Source organism: Pseudopipra pipra, chromosome 12 (genome assembly GCF_036250125.1).
Source record: "Pseudopipra pipra isolate bDixPip1 chromosome 12, bDixPip1.hap1, whole genome shotgun sequence".
Taxonomy (NCBI): Eukaryota; Metazoa; Chordata; class Aves; order Passeriformes; family Pipridae; genus Pseudopipra; species Pseudopipra pipra.
The window spans coordinates 4,493,036-4,512,248 of record NC_087560.1 but is presented as its reverse complement, the minus strand read 5'-3'; the positions used below and the strand labels follow the sequence as shown (position 1 = coordinate 4,512,248).

Sequence of the window (19,213 nt, the reverse complement as noted above, 5' to 3'; positions counted from 1 at the left end):
TGGAGGTGGGTTGGGATGGGCTGCAAGGGAAAGGTGTTTCAGGGACACCCAGGACACCCAGCACCCCTCTCTCCCCTGCTGTGCCGTGCAAACCAGGCACGCACACCTCAAATCCCAGAGCTGGGAACGCGGCGGGAATCGCACCTTGGGCTCCTGCTGTCTTAGAAAGAAACCAGCCCAGACCTGCCTCCGGTGGCACCGCTGTCACCCCGTTCGGTGACATTGTGCTCGTGCCAGACAGTGATCAAATGCAATTACTTTAATCACGTTTGATTGGTGGGCAGCGGATGCGACAGCATTTCCAGCTTCCAAGCACACCGGGTGGCACCTGCAGGCAGCAGATGAAGGCAGAGACCCCCCTGTCTTCCCTGGGACAGAAAGGAATGGGGGTCAGACTGCTGTGGAAAAGGGTGGCTCCCACCCCGGTGTTGTGGAGAGATCTTGGGACCCTCCAGGCAAACCCCAAAGCACAGGGCTCAACCTCAGTCCCCCCCAAACCACACTGAGGTGCTGCAAACATCCCAGCAAGAGGGAGGAGGGTCCTTAGAAACCTCCTTCCGAGCAGATCCCTGGGGCAAGGGGATGGTCCAGCAGCCCTGCTCAGTGCAGGGTGGGCTGCAAAGGCTGCTTTAGCAAGGCTGAGGTGTTTGTGATGGTGTTGAGAGGGAAGGAGCCACCAGGAGAACTTACCAAGAGCTCTGCTTGCTGCTGCCACAGGCATCCTTCCAGCCCATAAAGGCAGGATTTCAAGGATTTAACTGTAGAAAAAGGTGACATAGCAACACCTTGCACATCTCCCCTTGGTGCTTTAGCCATGATCTGCCCTGTTTCAGTTCCCACCCCTCATGGGAGCTGTAGTTTAGGGGCCAAATGTTATGAAGGGAGAGCAAAGTGACCAGTTTTGCATTAAAATTGCCCTAAAGTGGGATCATAGATTTGATCCCATCACCTCCTGGTTAAGCAGATCTACCACAAAGTCTCTGCTGGGCAAGGTCAGTCCAAACCATCACCTGGAGACAGGATGATGATGGTCCTCATGTCCCCCCCTGCCTGATTTGGGAACATCCAAGAGACCAAGGACACCCCGAGTGTAGGAATGAGGTATGTGATTTATTAACCTTCCCCGACTCGGCACATCCAAGCGAGGTATGAAACTGGTTCCTATGGATTCAAGCTCGTCTCGCTCGGAGGGACACCCGCCCTGGGAGCTGCTGGCTTTGAACAGAACGGGGTGGCAACAAGAGGCACTGGGGGGGTGAGAGGACAGAGGTGGACAGAAAACAAACAGCTCTGCAGCCTCACAGCCCAGAACAGGGGCACATGGGATTTTATCCTTCACAGAATTGGGAAAAAAATCAAGTCCCAGGGTCAGGCGCAGTGCCCGAAGGGAGCCAGGATCAGAATGGGAGAAGCTGGGGATGGGGTTGGCAGTGGGGATCACGTTGAGATGCAGTTAATTCCTTGTGCTCAGGATGGTTAAGGATCCCTCCACACACCCTCTCCCTCCTTCCTTATGCCCTGGCACTGGGGGGTTTGCCTGCCTTGCCACGTGTCGGAAAGGCAGCTGTTGAGAATGGGTGGGCTCATTGCAGGAGTGACTCCTAAAATATCTCTGAGATGCCGGAAGGGTTTAGCTTGGCTCATCTCCTTCCAGGTCAGGCTTGGAGGTGACCCAGTTGTCTCCAACTCTGGGCCTTGGGAGTGGCTCAGCATGGACCTAGAGATAAAAACCAGCCCCCAACACCGCTGGAGAGGGTCCGGAGGCTGGAGAGGGGCAAGAGGTGCCCAAAACTCCTGTCGGTGCAGGATTAGAGTCAACAGGAGACAGGAACGGGATGGGACAGGAGCGTGCATGGAGGCAGAGAGAGAGGTGGGGGGCTTCTCTGGAGGTCAGGGCTTGGGGGGGCTGAGCTGGGTGCCGTTGGCCGTGGGGTCGGAGAGGGCGGTTTTCCGGCAGGCCATCAGCGAGGGGTTATTGAGCAGCGTGTAAGCCAACCCCCAACGGGCTCGGCTCCGCTTCACCCGCGCTCTGCTCAGGGGCGTCCGCTCGGGCTGCATCAGCTGGATGCCTGGAAGGACATGGGAATGGGGGGCAATGATTTTAGTACCTAAAGAAGCTCCAAGAGAGATAGAGAGGGACTTTGGACAAGGGCATGGAGAGAAAAGATGAGGGGGAATGGCTTCCCACTGACACGGGGCAGGGTTAGATGGGATATTGGGAAGAAATTCTTCCCTGTGAGGGTGGGGAGGCCCTGGCACAGGTTGCCCAGAGAAGCTGTGGCTGCCTCATCCCTGGAGGTGTCCAAGGCCAGGTTGGATGGGGCTTGGAGCAACCTGGGATAGTGGAAGGTGTCCCTGCCCATGGCAGGGGGTGGAACAAGAAGAGTTTTGAGGTCTCTTCCATCTCAAACCGTTTTGGGTTTCTATGATCTCAACCCCAGCTCCATCTCACTGGGGCTGCCAAGATTCCATCCACACCCCTGGAAGCCTCATCCTGCCCTCGCACAGGAGCAACTCCTGTGATGGAGATTGTGATGTGATGTCCACAATCCAAGGAAAGGCGGCATAAAAGTAGAGAGGTCACCAGAACCACAACCCTTCATGCTCCCTTTACCCCAAACACCACCAGCACCTCCAGAGGAGCCATAAACCCGCAGAGGAGGCCCTGATGCCACCCCACGGTGACGGCTGTGCCTCCCCCTGGTTGAAGGTGGGAAGATCTCACCCTCTTCCACGTGGCTGGGCTGAGGTGCCGCCGGCCGCTCTGGCCAGGCTGGCTGGAGAAGCAGCAAGCAGAAAGCTTTCATCACCGGGTGGGACTGGCTGACCTCGATTTTCAGATAGTGGCAGTAAGTGTGGTAGCCTGGGGGAACAGAGCTCATAGTCAATGCATCTGGTGGGGTCAGACTGCCTGGATCCCCCCCATCCCTCCCACCCTGGAGCACAGGGGAGGGTTGTTTGCCAGGCTCCAGCTCTGCCCTGCCTTCAATGCTGGGGATGAACTCTGCTCCCAAAATCCCAGCAGGAAAAGCAGGGGAAGGGCTGAGGTCCCTTTCCTTCTGCCTTTAGGACAGGAGAGATGGGGGTCTGCTGCTTGTGGAAATGAGGTCTGGCCATTGGTGAAACCCAGAAGGGCATCACCCACCTTTTGGGATAGAAAAGCAGGACCAAGCAGGCATCAGGAGAAGCCACTTGCTCCAGTTTTCCCATTTCTGAACGCAGGTGGTTTGAAGCCACTCTCAGTCCTTGCAGCTCCAGGCAACGGAGGAGCCCCAGACCACCTCCCCCAGGAGCTCAGGGGTGGGAGAAGGGCTCCCATGTTCCCAGAGGGGCTGCAGGGGGACCCTCTCCATGCCCTACCTGGGTCGAAGGTCTCCACGCCCCGGTTCAGCAGGCTGATGTCCAGCTGGCAGAAGTGGATGGCATTGTAAAGGCCAGAAATGACCATCCTCCACACCCCAGCCAGGACACCCACCAGGATGTTGATGGGGAAGAGCAGGTAGGTGACTATGTAGAGGGCTCGCCTGTGGGTGGAGAAGGAAGAGCACGGAAGACAAACACCACGGGATGGGAAGCACAGCCCTTCCCTGCCAGAGAAACCTGCCAAAATAAGCCTCCCTCCCTTCCCTCCCTCCTCATCAGACACGATCTCCATCTGAGGTGTCTCCATCCCATGGAGAGAGGCAAACACCCTTCCAGGCTCTCAGAGCACTGTCAGGACCTCAGAGCTTGGCCTCCAGCACACACAGGGTCTCCTTTTCTCCTCAAAGACTTGGAAACCAGACAAAGCATGAAGCTGGTGGTTTGGGATGGAGGGCACCAGCTCCCATGGAGGCCAGAAGAGCCCACAGCAGCCTCCCTGCTGTGCCGGGTGAGTGGTGGAGGTGATGGAAATGCCTTTGGTGGATGGAGCAGGACACTTAGATCCATCCATCACCCCGGCCTTCAGCGTAAGGCACATCTTAGGCTGTGACACATCTTAGGCTGTGACACCACGTGTGACCACATCTGCTGCTAGAACTGAGCTGGTCCAGCCGATCCTGGTGGATCTGGACTTCCTCAGGAGGTGATAGGGCAGGGTGCAGACCTCACCAGTTTCCCCCCACCAAAATCAAGGCTGCAAATGGACTGTGGCCCTCTAAAGCATCTAAAGAAACTTCCCTGGGAGCATCAAGCCACTTAAACACCTCAAATTCCCTTGAGCTCATGATCCAGTGGACACCACACCAGGGACATGTGTGAACCTAACACAGTCCTAGAGTGCTGGACCTCGGGAGGGTGAGCTCTGCCCCCAAGGCTCACCGTGTCCCCATACCTGTTGGTGAGCTCCTTCTGGAGGGGATGCTGCTCCAGGAACTGGTAGTGAGCTGCCAAATGTTGCACAATGACGGCAACCACCAGGGTCAACCAGAAGGGCCTGGGTGGGAGGGAAGAGACAGGTTGGGCACCGGGAGGGTGCCACGCATGAGACACCATCCCAGGCAGCAGAAACATCCAGCAAAGCTGGAAGAGCCCCCAGTAGAACACCCCAAAGCACATCACGGCCATGGTACCCACTTGGGTCTTCCATCCCTTCCCGAGGGCTGGGAGCACTCACCACATGTTCTGAACGATTGTGAAGAAGGGGCTGCTCGTGCTGTACTGGAGTGGGATGACAACGAGGAAGGCAAACACCACCGAGCAGAAGAAGAAGATCACTTGCTGGATGAGGAGACCTGGGAGGGAGACACAGAGAAAGAGAGAAACCATGGAGGGGGAGGATGGAGAAGCAGTTCTCATTTTTGCTCTCGTTCCCCAGATCCATGCTCATTGCTGAACATGATTTTCATTTTAATCCCATAAAATGCCCGTGAGATCCTTACCTGCCTCCCCCGCTCCGAACACGATGCTCCGCGCAGGATTTAATTACAAGTTCAGTCTTTCTTATCACTCCCCACATTATCCCCGCTGAGAAGAGCCATCACTCGGGGCTGCAACTATGATGTCTCATCATAAAATCCAGCCTGAGCTCTGATTTCTAATCATAAATCACACCAAGATCAGCAGCGACTGTGTTTCCTTGTGCTCAAGCTGGTGCTTCACCGCCCCTGCTCTACTTTAATCACTTGAAATCCAAGAGTTTTAAGAAGGAGGCGAGATCCAGCTCTATCAGGGATGCACTGAGCACTGAGTGGCTTGTGGAAAGCTGGTGCAAGGAGCTCCTGGGGGGCTCCCCAGCTCCTACCTCTGCACTAAGCTCAGCAATGTGCCTGCAAAACAGGTCTGCTTTCCCAAGGGATGGTCACTCCTGTCCTTCCATCACGCCCCTGGACCCTCAGCCTGACTCCCCTGCCTGACCTCAGAGTGCTGATACAGTTGATTGTTGGCAGACAATGAGCAGAGTCACCTCCCATGGAGCAGAGAGGCCTTAAAATGTCTCCAAATCATGGTGGGGTAAAGATTTACACCCTATTTGATGTCCTCCACCCATCCCTGCAGTGGCCTCTCCCTCCCAGGTAGGGAGATGCGGGCTGTGATGGGGAAGGGGCACAGTGAGGAACACCCAGAATGACCAGGGCTGGGGGAGACAGCCCTTTGCACGAGATTCTGTGACAGTTTCTCAAATCAAAATATTTGGGCTTGAGCCAAAATGAATCATCATCCCACCCCCCCCCCCCTTCCTATTTTAATTCCTGACCATTTGGTGTTCAGCATGGTCCTTCCCGCAGAAGGACAGATTGTGTTTGGGGAAAGGGGAACAAAAGCCTCACAGCCATCCCTCTGCAAAACGGGGTGAGAAAGGGGGAGGAGATGCTTAGTTCCAGGATAGACTGTGCAAGGTGGGGATCCTCCACCCCTCTGCCCCCTTCTGCCCCCAAAATCCTTTACCCAAGCAGGCAAAAGCTGTCTGGAAGCCAGCAAAGCTCATCCAGCAGACGATGGCTTGTCGGGATGGGCGGAGGATATGGGCTTTGTAGAACACGTCCAGCACGGCCCCTTGGTAAAGTGCCTTCAGGTTATTCCTGGGGAGAGAGTCCAGCTGCATCCTGGCTCGGTGGCAAGGACAAAGCCAACGGAGCAGGGACACCATCCATACCTGTGCATCACCAGCGTCCTCAGGAGCATGGCACAGGTCAGGAGGCAGCACAGCACCAGCGAGCAGATGTAGCACACTGTGGAGGAGCAGAGGGAAAGGCTGGATCAGCCAGCCTGTGGCCAGCCCCAGGAACGGGATTTTACTGGAAAATGTATTTAAGGAGCATTGCAGGGGCTGAGTTACAGGGTTGCATGGCACCACACCTCAGTTTCCCTCCCTCCCTCCTTTGCAACACAGGGATCTCCAAATTCCATGTGTGAACTGATGAGACAGGGAAAGGGAAAGACAAGCTGTCAAGGGAAATCCAAGCAGTTAGGCTGGCCCAGCACTGGAAAAATCATTGGAGCAAGCTGTGATAAGCAGGTGGTGCGATGGAGAGAGCCTGGGAAGGTGCTCTCAGAAAAGTGGATGCTGGGGGGAAAGCAACAGGGGGGGAAGGAAGTCTGGTAGGAGGGATGGAGATGTCAGGGGGGGAAAAAAACGTGATGAGAGAGGCTTGGTGATTCAGGAAGAGCCATAAAAAGCCTTCCCGGGGTCGGTGGTACCCCAAGGTAGTGCTGTGGAGGGAGGGGTGGCATCCCTGCTACCCCCATTCCAGGCTTTCAATTATCCAGGGGGCCTGGGGGCCATCTGCTCGATTCCAGCACATATCAAAGCCCGCAGCATCTGCAGGGCAGCATCTGCAGCACGGCCCTGCCTGCTCTCCCTGCTGGCCCTGCCCACTCTCCCTGCTGGCCCTGCCCACCTTGGCATGTGGCGGCTGCTCGGAGCTGGCACAGCACCAGGCTCACACCACTGCCTTTCATGTCTGGGGCTTTGGCAGCTGGCTCTGAAGTCCCTCTGGAAGCTGCCTTATCACTGACCATGCTCTGGATTAGAAATCTCTCTGGTAAGTTCTGAAACCCTCCAGAAACCACCTATGGATGCGGGACCTGGCTGGGAACCCACCTTCCAGCGACCACAGGTAGTGCTTGACAATGTTGAGCTCCTTCTCCATGTCACCTGGGACAGCTGGGTTGTCTGAGGGCACCAAGCCAAACTGGACCAACAACACCACGACGTCCTTCGTCATTCCCGCCCGCACGATCTGGATGGTGGGAACGAAGGCTACCAGGAGCAGCAGGGCGACCTGTGAAGGAGCAGAGACACGTGAGCCCCGGGTCACGGCATCCCACTGCCGAGCCATCACCTTGGCTTAAAGACTTAGGGCTGGCTGAGCCCTGGGAGCACATGGCTGGTTGGTGCAGCTCAGCAGGGGATGGTAATTCCTTGAGGCACGTTAATACTGTTCCCATAGCCAAAATTGTGGCATGGCAGTGACCTCTGGGCTCCTCTGTCTTGAGAGGACGTGGCCAGGAGGCAGGGAAGGGGCTCTGCTTGGCATTTAATCACCAGCATCACCTGGTAGACGGCGATCACAGCCATGGTTATGGACACAACGAGCTTCAGGGGGATCCGGAAACCTATAAGGCAGAACCAGACAGGAGCCAGGATGTGGGATCATGGGGAAGAAGGGAGCTGGCTGCAGGTCCATCCAACCCAGCAGCCAAAGCAAACACCCCAGGGAAAGCACTGAAACAGGATGGTTAATATTAGTTGGGATTTCCACAGGGAAATCCTGTGTGGATATGTAGCTGGGAGTGGTTTCTCTGTACTTTGGCTCTATGGGTCCATCCTCCTTTTCCATGAAATTTTTTGTGCCCACAGCGCCAAATGCCAGCAGCTGCATGCCATGGCCCCTGGGCTGCCACCCCTGGGACACCCCCTGCTTCTTCCATGGGCGAGAGAGCAAGGCATAGCTCCCCATTCCTGGTCTATTAGGGATTTAATCCACTTATTGCAGATTTTATTCCCTTATCACAGCCTTATGAAGCACCAGGCTGTTTATATTCTTCCCTATGAGGGTGGTGAGGCCCTAGCACAGGCTGCCCAGAGAAGCTGTGGCTGCCCCATCCCTGAAAGTGTACAAGGCCAGGTTGGACGGGGCTTGGAGCAACCTGGGCTAGTGGAAGCTGTCTCTGTTGGTCCCTGACTGTCCGGGACTGGATGACCTTTGAGGTCCCTTCCAACCCAAGCCATTCCATGATTCTGTGCTATTGCCACAACCCGTGCCTGAACCTCACTGCCTCAGCCCACCCACGTCCCCCGGGGACACAGGGGGCCCACGTCCCCACCCCACACGGCCGTGGTCTGTGCCGAGCAGAGGCGTCGCTCGCGTGGCGCGTGGCAGCTGCCGTGGCACAGATGCTTTGGGGCAGGAGCCAAGAAAGGCATTTGCTGTCCCTGGGGAAGGGCAGGCAGCCTGTTTGCCGAGCTGCTGCTGCAGCCAGGAGAGCACCCCCAGCCCACCTTCCTCAGGAGTGTAGATGTAGGAGCATAAATACGTCTGGATCCTTGAGAAGAGGCTCTCTTCTATCTTCGCGGAGCTGGAGGAGGAAGGACAGGGTGAAGAGCATGTCCTTTGGGACAGGGAGCCTCTCTGTCCCATTGCAGGGCTGACACAGGTGCTCGCTGAACTGGCAGTGCCATGGGAAGGTGCCATCCTTACCTTCCCTTCCGAGGGCGTTTGGATAGGACAGCCTTTAGGTACTTCTTGTAATACCCTCTCCCTGTAACCTTGAGGAAAGCAGTGATAAGTTGCCTGATTTCAGCACAGGAACTCTGATCTGGGGGGGCAGAGCATCTGCATCCCACCCAGCATCCATCTCTTTGCTCTGCTACCCCTGGCCACCCACCCATCACTGGCATCTCTGTATGAGATGCAGGTGATGGCTTTCCAGCCCTCATTTTTGCAAGGAATATGTTGGAAGAGATGTGGGCAGCAAATCTTCTGGTACAGCAAAGGTGGAAACAAACCTGCCTTGTTCCCATCAACAAAGCAGCCCAAAACCAGACACACCGGTAGGACGGCTGAAATCTCTCCTTCCCATCAGCCAGCTCCCAGTAAGTGCCTGGGGGGGTCACTTCAGGCCACACTTGGGCTGGCTTTTTCCTTTGTTTTGAAGTAGGTTTTTCCTCCTCTCTTCCCAACAAAGCCCCGGCACTTCTCAAAGGGCCAGGGATTATCCAGCCTGCTGGGAAAACAAGGCGACCCCAGTCCCGGCCTGAAGGGGAAGCATTGATGCCTTAAGCCTCTTGTACTAAGGAGTTTACTCCAAAGATGGATTTTTCACTCCCTTTTCAAATCCAGTGACATAAACAGAGTCAATTCCAGTGCCTGAGCAAAGTGGGGAACACGTGCACTGGGAGCACCCCAGATCTCCTGATCCCCCAAGGCAGCGGGGCAGGAAAGTCCCCAAAACCATGCTGGTCCCTCCAGGGGTTCTCCCTGAGTTGCCCCATGGGTCTTCATTACCTCCTTATCCAAGGTCTCCTCCTGGACAGTGAAGCTCCTGACGAGCAGGGCTGGATACCAAAGGCTTAAGAGGACAAGGCAGAGGATGATGGGGATGTACGAGAGTGTGGAGTAGTACCTGTATATCTGGGGGGGAGCAGAGATGTCACATGGCACCACCCCAGCCCGGGGGTCTAATCCCGGGTGGGTGACACCACGGTGTCACTCCAAGGAGGTTGCGAGAAAGCCACCTCCAGGCTTTGGCCAGCTCTCCACTCCTTCCCCAGGAAGTGGGACACACACCTTTGGTGACTGGGGACAATCCACCTTCTGCCAGATGTGGACCACGCAGTGGCACCAGGACAGCAGGCAGCCCACGAGGTAGCTGAGCCTGTGCCGGACGGTGGCACAGGCGATCAGGGGGTAGTAGAAGGCTGGGTAGTAGAGCAAAGCCATGATCTTCCAGTACTCTGGGTGGTGGGATGGAGGGAAGAGGGAAGGGAGAGCAAAACACGCAAGAGAAGGCAGTGCTGTCAGCATGGACCAGAGCGAACAGGGTGCTCAGGGTGTCCCCTGGGCTGGGTGGGGAGGGGCCAGGAGGGTGCTGGCCTTACCCCGGGTGCTCTGGGAGGAGTGGGAGATGAATGGCAGAGGGTCCCTGTCCAAGACCAGCACGCACAGGGAGGAGAAGAGGATGCCGAACACCGCAGCCACCAGCCCTTGGTTGCCTTCCTCTTCCAGAAAGTTGGCTGGGCTGCAAGCCAAGGAAGGAATGAGCCTGACACCAGATTGTGGGCACTGTGTCCCCTTGCCAAGCTGGTTTATCTCCTCCTGCCACCCCCTTGGCTGCATGGTGACAGGGACCCTGAGGGCTGGGGCGCAGGGCCAAGGTACCTGAGCAGTCCTGGGACACCGTTCCAGCAGCTCTGGTGGAGGCGCCTGCGCTTCACCAGCAAGGACAAGCCCAGGAGCACAGCCAGCTGCCAGGAACACAACCAAGGGAGCAGTAAATACACAGAGGGGAAGTCTGGGGCATGATGCTGTGTGATGGGAGCCTCCATGGAGACACCATTTCACACCCTACACCCTAAACCCAGCCATGGCTGAAGCAGGGACAGGCACTTCTCAACCTGCCTGGAGGAGTTAGAGGCTCTAAGTGTCTCAGAGGGAACATACTGGGAAAAAATAAAAGGAAATCATAGAACTATGGAATCATTTAGGTTGAAAAAGACACCCAAGACCATCAAGTCCCACCATAAATCAAAACCTTCCATTGACTACAGGTACAGAACAAGGTCTGGAGAGGTGTGAGTGCTTTCCAAAAGCATCCCAGCTCCAGCTGCAGAGCTCAGCCCTGATAATTGAGAGGGCATGACCCAAATTGGGGGACAGCAAACAGGATATTGGGGCAGATAACTCACCCTGTGGTACTTGTCAGATACTTACAGAGATGGGTGCCATGCAGATGTGATACATTCTGGGAGAAACAGTGGGCTCACAGTCTGGGATTACAGCAGGAAACATGCTAGAAAGAGCAGGGGAAAATCATGTGTGGTTGTTCTTAGCCCCAAAAGGGAAAAGCAAAGGTGCTGGGGTGACAGCCACGCACACGGCACAGCAGAGATATCCGTCTGGAATAAACCTCCCAAGTGCTGCGTTGCACAACCCTCAGTAACCAGGGATGAAGTCACCCTCCTGAGATGGTTTTATGACCAAGAGGGAGAGATAACCCCCAGCAGAGGCCTCAAGCTGAGCCCCACAGGGACTGGGTAATCTCCTGCATGTACCGGGACAGCAAGGCAGAACAGTTCAGCGAGGATGGATGAAACCCTGCCTTTGCCTCTTTTACACCCATGTCCCTTCTGGCTCTGGCTTCTCAGGGAATGCAGCAGTTCTTCCTGCCTAAGGCACTGCACTCCAGCTGGGAGGCTGCTTGTAGGACGTTTTGATGCCTTTCCCATGGGAGAGGGACCCGTCCCACAGCTTGGGGTGATGGAGGAGACGGCTGCCTGGGGTCCCAGAGCTGCTCCCCCTCAGCCAAGGCCAGCCGAGCAGACGTCAGGCTTGGCTTTATTTATTCATTCCTGGCCTCTGTTACATCCCTTAATCTCTGCTTTGGCACAGCCCTCCTCCTCTCCCCAAGGTCAGGCACGACTGTGCCCAGACACCCTCACCCAACACTGGGCAGCAAATCCCTGTGCCGGAGAGCTGAACCCCCCTTAAGCCCCATAACTCACATGTGGGAACCTCCTGAAGCCCATAACTTACAGGGGAAGACACCCCCCCCAAAGCCCTTCTGCCCTCCCGAACCCCACAGCTCCAATGGGGTGGGCAGAGATGGGAGCTCCCACGAGTAAGCCTGGAAGGAAGGGTCTGATAGAGAAATTGGGATTTTCCAGGCATCATATGTCCAAGCCTGTCACCAAACTGCCACAAAAAGGCTTTATAGGACCAGCTGCCAGTGACTGGCCTTGGATAGACCAGAAAATTCCTGCTGTCCAAAAATATCCAGGCTCAGGAAATCCTCCTGGTATGACTGAGAGCACAGGGACACCAAACACCTTTTGGATATCACCAAGGCTTCAGCATCTAAATCCAGAGCATCCAGAAGCCATCAGGTGGGCAAATCCCCCAGTGCTGCCTCCACCTCTTCACTGACCATGGCTTGGGGGACACCCAGAAAATATCCCCGGAAAGATTCTAGCAAAGGTGGAGGTCACACAGGTGGGGCTTCACCTGGGGAAACCAAGGCTGGGCAAGGAGATTTCAAAGGCTGTTTCACAATGAGAAAGATAAGGGATGAGAAGGAACCCTTTGGGCTGGTCACTGCTGGGATCCCCTCCTGGTTATCCTCAGGATTAGGTACCCATCCGTGGAGGACTAAGTCAACAGAGGGACAATAGATCCTGATAGATGGGCCTTGGGATGCCTGACTTGAGCCTTGGGGACATGTTGGATAAATTGCCCTGCTGCTCCATGCCTCAGTTTCCCCTCCCATCGGGACTTCTCTTGTCCTTGGGAAGGGCACTGAACTAGGAGGGCACAAAGTCCTGGGTCTTTGTTGCAAGGTTGGGCCCTGGGGTCCCATCCCCGTGGGAAACACAGCACTGCCCTTTGGAATACACTGAGTTAACGAGTGGATCATCATGGATGGGGAAGGAATAGGCTTTACAGGACCCATGGATACACTGATTTGAAGGGAGAGAGAGAGGACATCCATGCAAGCCCAGAGATGCTCAGCCCTATTTTGCAGGTAGGAAACCTATTCAGGGTCACCGTGCCATGCAGAACCTGTCAGAGTGTCCAAGTAGATTGGGCTGTGCTGCCAACTTTCCTCACTCCCAGCCAAAATCTGCATGGATGCTGGCAGAGAACTGGGACGGGATTAAGGCTGTGTCATGAGGATGGCTCCAAACCCAGAATCATGGAGTCAGAGCAGCCAGGAAAGTCTCTGGGAGCTTCAAGGGGGTCAGGGCAGCAGGTGAACCCCATGCACTTGACTTTGAATTTTGGGGAAGGTTGAGGAAAAGCGAGGGTAACTAGCAGAGATCTCCACTGCAGGATTTACCCCAGACTTTGCCAGGGGCACTTGGAAGAAATTAAGCAATTTAAGGGGCCAAAAGGAGCCTCTTAAATCACCTCGCCCGGACACAAATCCCGGCTCTGCTGCTCTGGGGATGTTGCTCTGTGGAAAGGGGATAGAGCAGCTGGGAGGAGGTTGTCCGATCCCAGCAGGGACAGGGGGACATGTGGCACCTGCCAGCGGGGCTGGACACTTACTCATCCTGTGGCACGGCCGGCTCCATGGTTTCGTAGATGTACCAGTTGGAAAGGAGGTCGTCATCGCTGACAAGGCTGCTGTCCAGGAGAGCATCGTGCATCCCACCGGAGCCGTTGGCTGCCATGGCCGTCTCCTTCCTCCCTCTGTGGGCTGGAGAGAGATGGCGAGAGGCAGCAGAGGCAGAAGGTGACCGGGTTTGCACAAGGTGGGCCCTCCTGGGCGCTTGGAAATGCGGGATGGAGGCGCTGAGCCAGGAGGCTTTATCTTCTCGGGTCACTCCCGCAGCCGGGGGAGGACCGGGAGCTTTCAAAATCCGGCTGTGCCCCCAAGGATCCAGCTTTTATCTGGACTCGGAGGAGGGATAAGGGGCGAACACCCTCCCCCGCCGCACATCCCGAGTGCTCAGGGCACACCTAATCACCGCGGCCGCTCCCTGCCCGCCGCGGGACGCTGATAGACTTGGAGCCTTTGTTTGGGTTGTTTAACAGTTTTTACGCCGACGACTTGAAAACCAGCGCAAGGGTCAAGTTTTGGGCTCGGCTGCTGAAAGGGGGATGAGATCTGACCATGATCTGTGTCCCCGGTGTCCCTCTGTGCCACCAGATGCTCCTTGTGACATTCAGCCTCCCCCAGTCCCTCTCCCTTTGCAGCAATAAAAAGGAAGGAGGATTTGCTGTGGTGCCAGACCCAACAGGCTCTCGTTTCTCCTTCTCCCAATTATTTTTTGATGATTTTGGCCCGGACAGCCCCACACCCTCCGCTGCTGTCCCAGAGCTACACCGCACAAGCTGTAACATGCCTCATCTACCACTGCTGTCAGAAAGGCAGTGCCCAAAGACATCTCCAAATGCCAGGCAGCAATGCTTGGTGCAGCCTCCAAGCCCTGGGAACAGCCCAGGACCTTGGGAAACCCCATCCCACAGCTCGGGGATGTCACTGAACTCCCGCAGGGCTCCTCAGTGGGATGGGTGGGAGATGGATGACTGAGCCAGCAGCTTTGCTCTGGGCTGTTGTTTGTACAGCTGGTGTTCACCAGGGACCGTGGTGGGTCCAGCACAGCTTCAAAGAGATTCCCCAGATCCAGACTGTAGCCCTGCAGGCAGCCCTGGCTCTGACAGACAAGTGGCACTTGTCACCTTGTCACCGTGGCCACACTGCCTGATGGACATCACATCCCCCAGTCAGGTTTTCCAGGGACTCTCTCTATGTCAGGGTGTAAGGCCTGGGATCTTCACCTCCCTTCCCAGAGCACCACAACTCAGCTAGAAAGAAGATCCTCCCACTCCACCTTTTGGTCCCAATCCAGATGCCACCACCATCCCATGGAAGGATGAACCCCCCCAACCCCAGGAGAGCATCCAACTGGGATGGATCCCAGCCCCCCATCCCTGACCCCTGAGTGTCCCAGCCTCAAGGAATCGACTCTCCAGCCATCCCTTGGTTTTGACTGTGCAGGGAAGCAGCTCTGACCTCACCTCCCAGGAATGTAGCACTCCGTAAAAAGGTAGAAGGAGCCTGTAAAGTTCATGGCAGTGCCCACACAGGTCTGGAAGCCCCATTCCCCTCCTGTGGGGTCACCAAAGGCTGGCAGGCTTTGAAAGCAGGGGATGGGATTTAGACAGGTAAAGCAAGCCATGCCAGCCTTGGAATGGGGGAGCATCCTGAGAACGCAGCATCAGGATAAAGAATCAGCTCCAAAAGCCACACTGGGATTGTCCGTGCCCCCCTCTCCTCCCCCTGGCATCACCCAAAGAAGGACCATGAGCAGAAACAAGATGCACCTTCCCACCAGCCCAGCCAGGCAGCATTATCACTGTGATCCACCACTGATGCCACCTTGCCAATGCCTGGATTTGCAGCCACTCAGGGACATGGAGGCCAGAGAAAAGCAGGAAGGGATGGAGAGAAAGGCTCTATGAGATGTCTGGTGCACACAACTCTCAGCAGGCAGGCAGCAATGTCTCAAGATTGAACTGACAGTTTCTTTGGGTGGTGTGTCATATCCCCTTCCAAAACATCTTGCTTGGAGTATCACACACACCTGGATCTCAGAGCTCCGCTGCCCATTCCTGTCTGGGTTTGGAACCAAGATGAGTCAACAGTTTCAGCACCAGGTGATCTTCAAGTCCTCCAGTTCCACCCACTCATCCTCATGAGGTGGGTGCTGTCCTGTTCCAGGAGATGGTCTCCTCTTGTGGTCTACCAAGCAATGTGGCAACGTCTTGGTCACCATTTGTGAAAGGTCTGGAGAAAGGTCAGGAGGTGCTTCAGAGCCTCCAACCTGTCTGCTGGACACCATCAGCCAAGCCACGATGGTGTGACACAGGGACATCCCAGCCTGGACACCAATGCATCTCTTATTGCCAGCTCCTGGAGGACAGACCTAACTGGGGGCGGGCATTTTGGCTGGGGAGAAGCATTCCATGAGGGTTTCCAGCCTCACATGGAACAGGGAAGGGTTAACTCCCTATTTACTGTGAGGGTGGTGAGGGCCTGGCACGGGTTGCCCAGAGAAGCTGTGGCTGCCCCATCCCTGGAAGTGTCCAAGGTCAGGTTGGACGGGGCTTGGAGCAACCTGGGATAGTGGAAGGGGGTTGGACTAGATGATCCTTAAGGTCCCTTCCAACCCAAACCATCCTATGATTCCTGCTCAGGCTGCAAATCCCGGTGTCCCAGGAGAGGAGGGGCAGGTGTGCCAAAAGCTCAGCGGGATCAGCATCCCCAGCCAGGGCAGGGCCCCAGCTCTCCACCCAGCTCGACGGGTGCTGGCTCCTCCAGCCCAGGCTGAGCCAGGAGCTTTCTGGCTTTGCAGCCCCCCCATGCCCCGGGTTTCCCCGAAACCCGATCTCTTTGCTCCTCTGTGTAACCTCTGCCGAAACAGGCTGGGCCTTTGATCGCAGCAGCCTCGCCCGAGATTGATGGGCTCAATAAAGCTCCTTCATATTCCTCATTTCCCACTATCCATCACTCTCCGGGGAGCTTTTGCATCCCACCATTATGAATTAAACTGGGAGGGGAGGAAGGGAGCCATAAGGGAATTACCCCTCTTCCCTCCTCCCATCCAGCCTAATGGTGATGCCTTGTGTACAGCTTTTAATAAAAATGATAAAGATCTCATTTCACAATTGTTCAGGGAGCCCTTGGGCCGGGGGAAGAAGGGGGGCTGTTTAAGCAAGACCTCCTCTAATTCAATTGCTTGTTCAGGAGCCGCGCCGGGACCTGCAAAGCCAGGTGGCACAGGGGTGGCTTTGGAGGGCGTCAAAAAGAGGATGGGCTTCCCAAAGGTGGATTTAGCAGCTTCAGATGATGCCTGGAGAGGCAAAACCTGATTTGTCATTGGCACAAGCCAAGGCAGCCAACTGCAGCCCCAAACTCCACTAAACTCAGTGATCCAGCCCCAAAAATGATACGAGAAAGGTTGGTTTGCAGCCACTTGTGCTCAGCTGGGAGGGACAAGGGGACAATTGGTCCCATCTGTTCCCTCCACCGGTAACTCTGGAGTCCTTCAAGCCCCAAAGATGCCCCAGCCAGCCCTTGCTTTTTGAAGACTTTCTGGAAAAGCAGAGCTGTCTCCAAGTTCTCCAAACACAAGTGACAAGGAGCCCACACACACCCTGGACCCTCCAGCTGGATGCTGGGGCCTCCGGGAAGTCGCTCTCCACCCTTCTCCCCGGGGACAGCCTCAGTCCCAGGGTGCTGAGAACGCTGAACTCATTCCACTGATGAGTGGATGTGGGGAAGCCTGATGAGTGGATATGTGGTGAACTCTCCTTATCCCATCAGGAAAGCCCCGGGGGCAGGGAAGGGTCCGGAGGAAGTGTTTCATCCCATTGTGACAACATTTTCCTCCCTCCTCCCAGCTCTGGCTGGTTCTCAGCTGATCCAAGTCCCGTCCCCACCCCACCCCCTCAGCTCCTCCGCCCCCCATCCCCTCTAAATCCCTCCAGCACCTCGACTTCCACCACCCGGAGAGAGCCGTGGAGCTGCTCCAATGCTTCACAAACCCTCTCCCTTCGCAGAGCTGGAGCTTGCAGATAATAAATCCACAGCGGAGATCATAAACAAACTCACCAGAAAGGCAAAAAAAGCCCCTTTTTGCATTTTAAAAGCAAAGGCAGCTTAAACGTTTAAGCCAAGGAGGCTGTTTAAGCTTATTTTTAGGCTCCTGACCCCCATCCTTGGTTCTTCGTTTCAAAGCAAAGGCAGCAGCACCTGCTGCTCACAACCCCCAGAAGCCAGGAAAGGGGAAAGTTTGGAGGATTACAGCAAAACCTGCTGGCACAGTCATCCATCGGTGTGGGAAGCAGTGTTGGGGGAATCCAAGGCAGAGCACCCTATAACCTCTGCTCCTCTGGTGCTGGGGGAAGGAGCATCCCCCAGGAAAAGCAAATCTGGAGGTAAAACCCCTGCTGAAGGGCAGAGCTGGGATTTGGCAGGGGGTCTGCACCCCCCAGAGCAGGATTTGACTCTCTGTAAGTAAACAGGAGCCGCATTTACAACCTGGAGCAATCAGCTCCGCGGTGTAAACCCGGCTCCCCCCCGGCCACGCCAAGTCTGAAGAAGAAACAACAGAAAAGGGGTGGGAAAAGAGGAAAAGAGACCAAAATAAAGTTACCTTCTTCCAGTCGCCCACCTCCTTGGAAGGCACCTAGAGGCTCAGCTGGGCAGGGGTCTCTGGAGCAGTGTGGCCTTGCTAAGCGGGGCCTAAAGCACTGGCTGGCGGGGGTCGGGCGTGGATGCAGCCATGCAAACCCAAACGCAAAGTTCAGAGCACTGGCGAGTGAACGGAGGCTCGCGGTGGCTCAGGGAACTTTATCCCCTCCATCGCCAGGAGGCCTTGGCTGGGGGCCACCCTGGGGTTTAGAAAATTAAAAGCAACCAACCCCGTGCTCGGCTCTCCCTTTGATTCGGCAGAGCTTTTCGGGAGAGGAGGCAGCTTGAGCCAGCCCCCTTCTTCCACAGCGCTCCGCCGGCTCAGCTGGGGTTTAACTGCTCCCTCCACGCTGAAATTTAGGGGGAAACCCAGGGATAGAGATGCTGCTGCACGCCCGCCTCGGGATGAAAACGTCTCTCCTTCCTCCCAGGATAAAACAAAGGACCAGCTCCTGACGGGTGTAAATCAGCCGAGCCCAACCCTTCGCCCAAATCTTGCAGCTTCATTTGTTTTTTCCCCTCACCCAGTGCAGCTGGGAACTGGGAAGGAAAGTTTTGGTGGGTGAAGAGCTTGTGGACAAACATCCCTGGGGACAAGCATCCCTGGTTTGGGGACACCACCACCTTGGACATGGCTGGGTCCTGCCCAGGGCTCACACAGAAAGTGCTGAAGGTGCAGAGTGACGGTCCCACAGCAGTGGGAAAGGGATGCAAAACATTTTAGGATAAGAACTGGGGGATGCTTTAGTCTAGGGGTGGGTGGGAGCAGCTGGGAGCAACAGGAAGCTTTACCACTGCTCTCATCCACCTGCCCCTTGGCCAACGCACCCTTCCCACACAGTCCAGGAGACACCAGCTTAGGAAAAAATATATAATCTGGACAAATACACACACAGCCCACATGTGACAGCAAGCCAAGCAAAGGAAAACTAATTAGGGTCGAAGATTTAGCTTAATTTTTAGCCAAAACCTTGTGGCAACACTAAACAAAATGACCTGAGGGTTTGTTGTTTTCTTTTTCCTTTCCCTGGGATTGTTTTTAAATAAGAAACACTGCTGTTGGATCCCAAAGCTGCTTCCTGGGAAAGCTGAGAGACTGGGAAAACAGCTGGTAGGGAGGGAAGGGGCTGAAATTCAGAGCCACAGGGGTTTTTCCTCCCTCCTATACAAAAATATGCCAGCAATATCCATCCTGATCTTCATAAAGTGACCATTACATAGACACACACCAGCCCTGGAAGGGCTTTGTAGCTACCAAAACACCTCGAGGCACTCTAATACCCTACAAAGAGTTGGTATTCCAGGAGTTTTGCATTGTCAACTCAAAAATGGCTGTTGGAAAACCAGCCACAAGCCTGGGATGTGTGGT

At 55.5% G+C, this 19,213-nt stretch overlaps 1 protein-coding gene across 1 annotated transcript; it reads right to left on the bottom strand.

Annotated features, from left to right (window-relative positions):
• Window positions 1–1,089: 1,089 nt before the first annotated feature.
• Window positions 1,090–18,023, bottom strand: STRA6 (signaling receptor and transporter of retinol STRA6). Its single transcript, XM_064668532.1, has 18 exons — window positions 17,807–18,023; window positions 13,191–13,341; window positions 10,857–10,935; window positions 10,305–10,390; window positions 10,025–10,164; window positions 9,714–9,880; window positions 9,432–9,557; window positions 8,625–8,692; window positions 8,426–8,502; window positions 7,478–7,539; window positions 7,025–7,205; window positions 6,077–6,152; window positions 5,869–6,002; window positions 4,598–4,715; window positions 4,316–4,417; window positions 3,361–3,524; window positions 2,726–2,863; window positions 1,090–2,069 (listed from the first exon to the last, which is right to left on the bottom strand). Exons 2-18 carry the CDS (start codon window positions 13,313–13,315, stop codon window positions 1,891–1,893), a joined length of 2,022 nt encoding a protein of 673 aa, XP_064524602.1. The 5' UTR covers window positions 13,316–13,341; window positions 17,807–18,023; the 3' UTR covers window positions 1,090–1,890.
• Window positions 18,024–19,213: the final 1,190 nt, after the last annotated feature.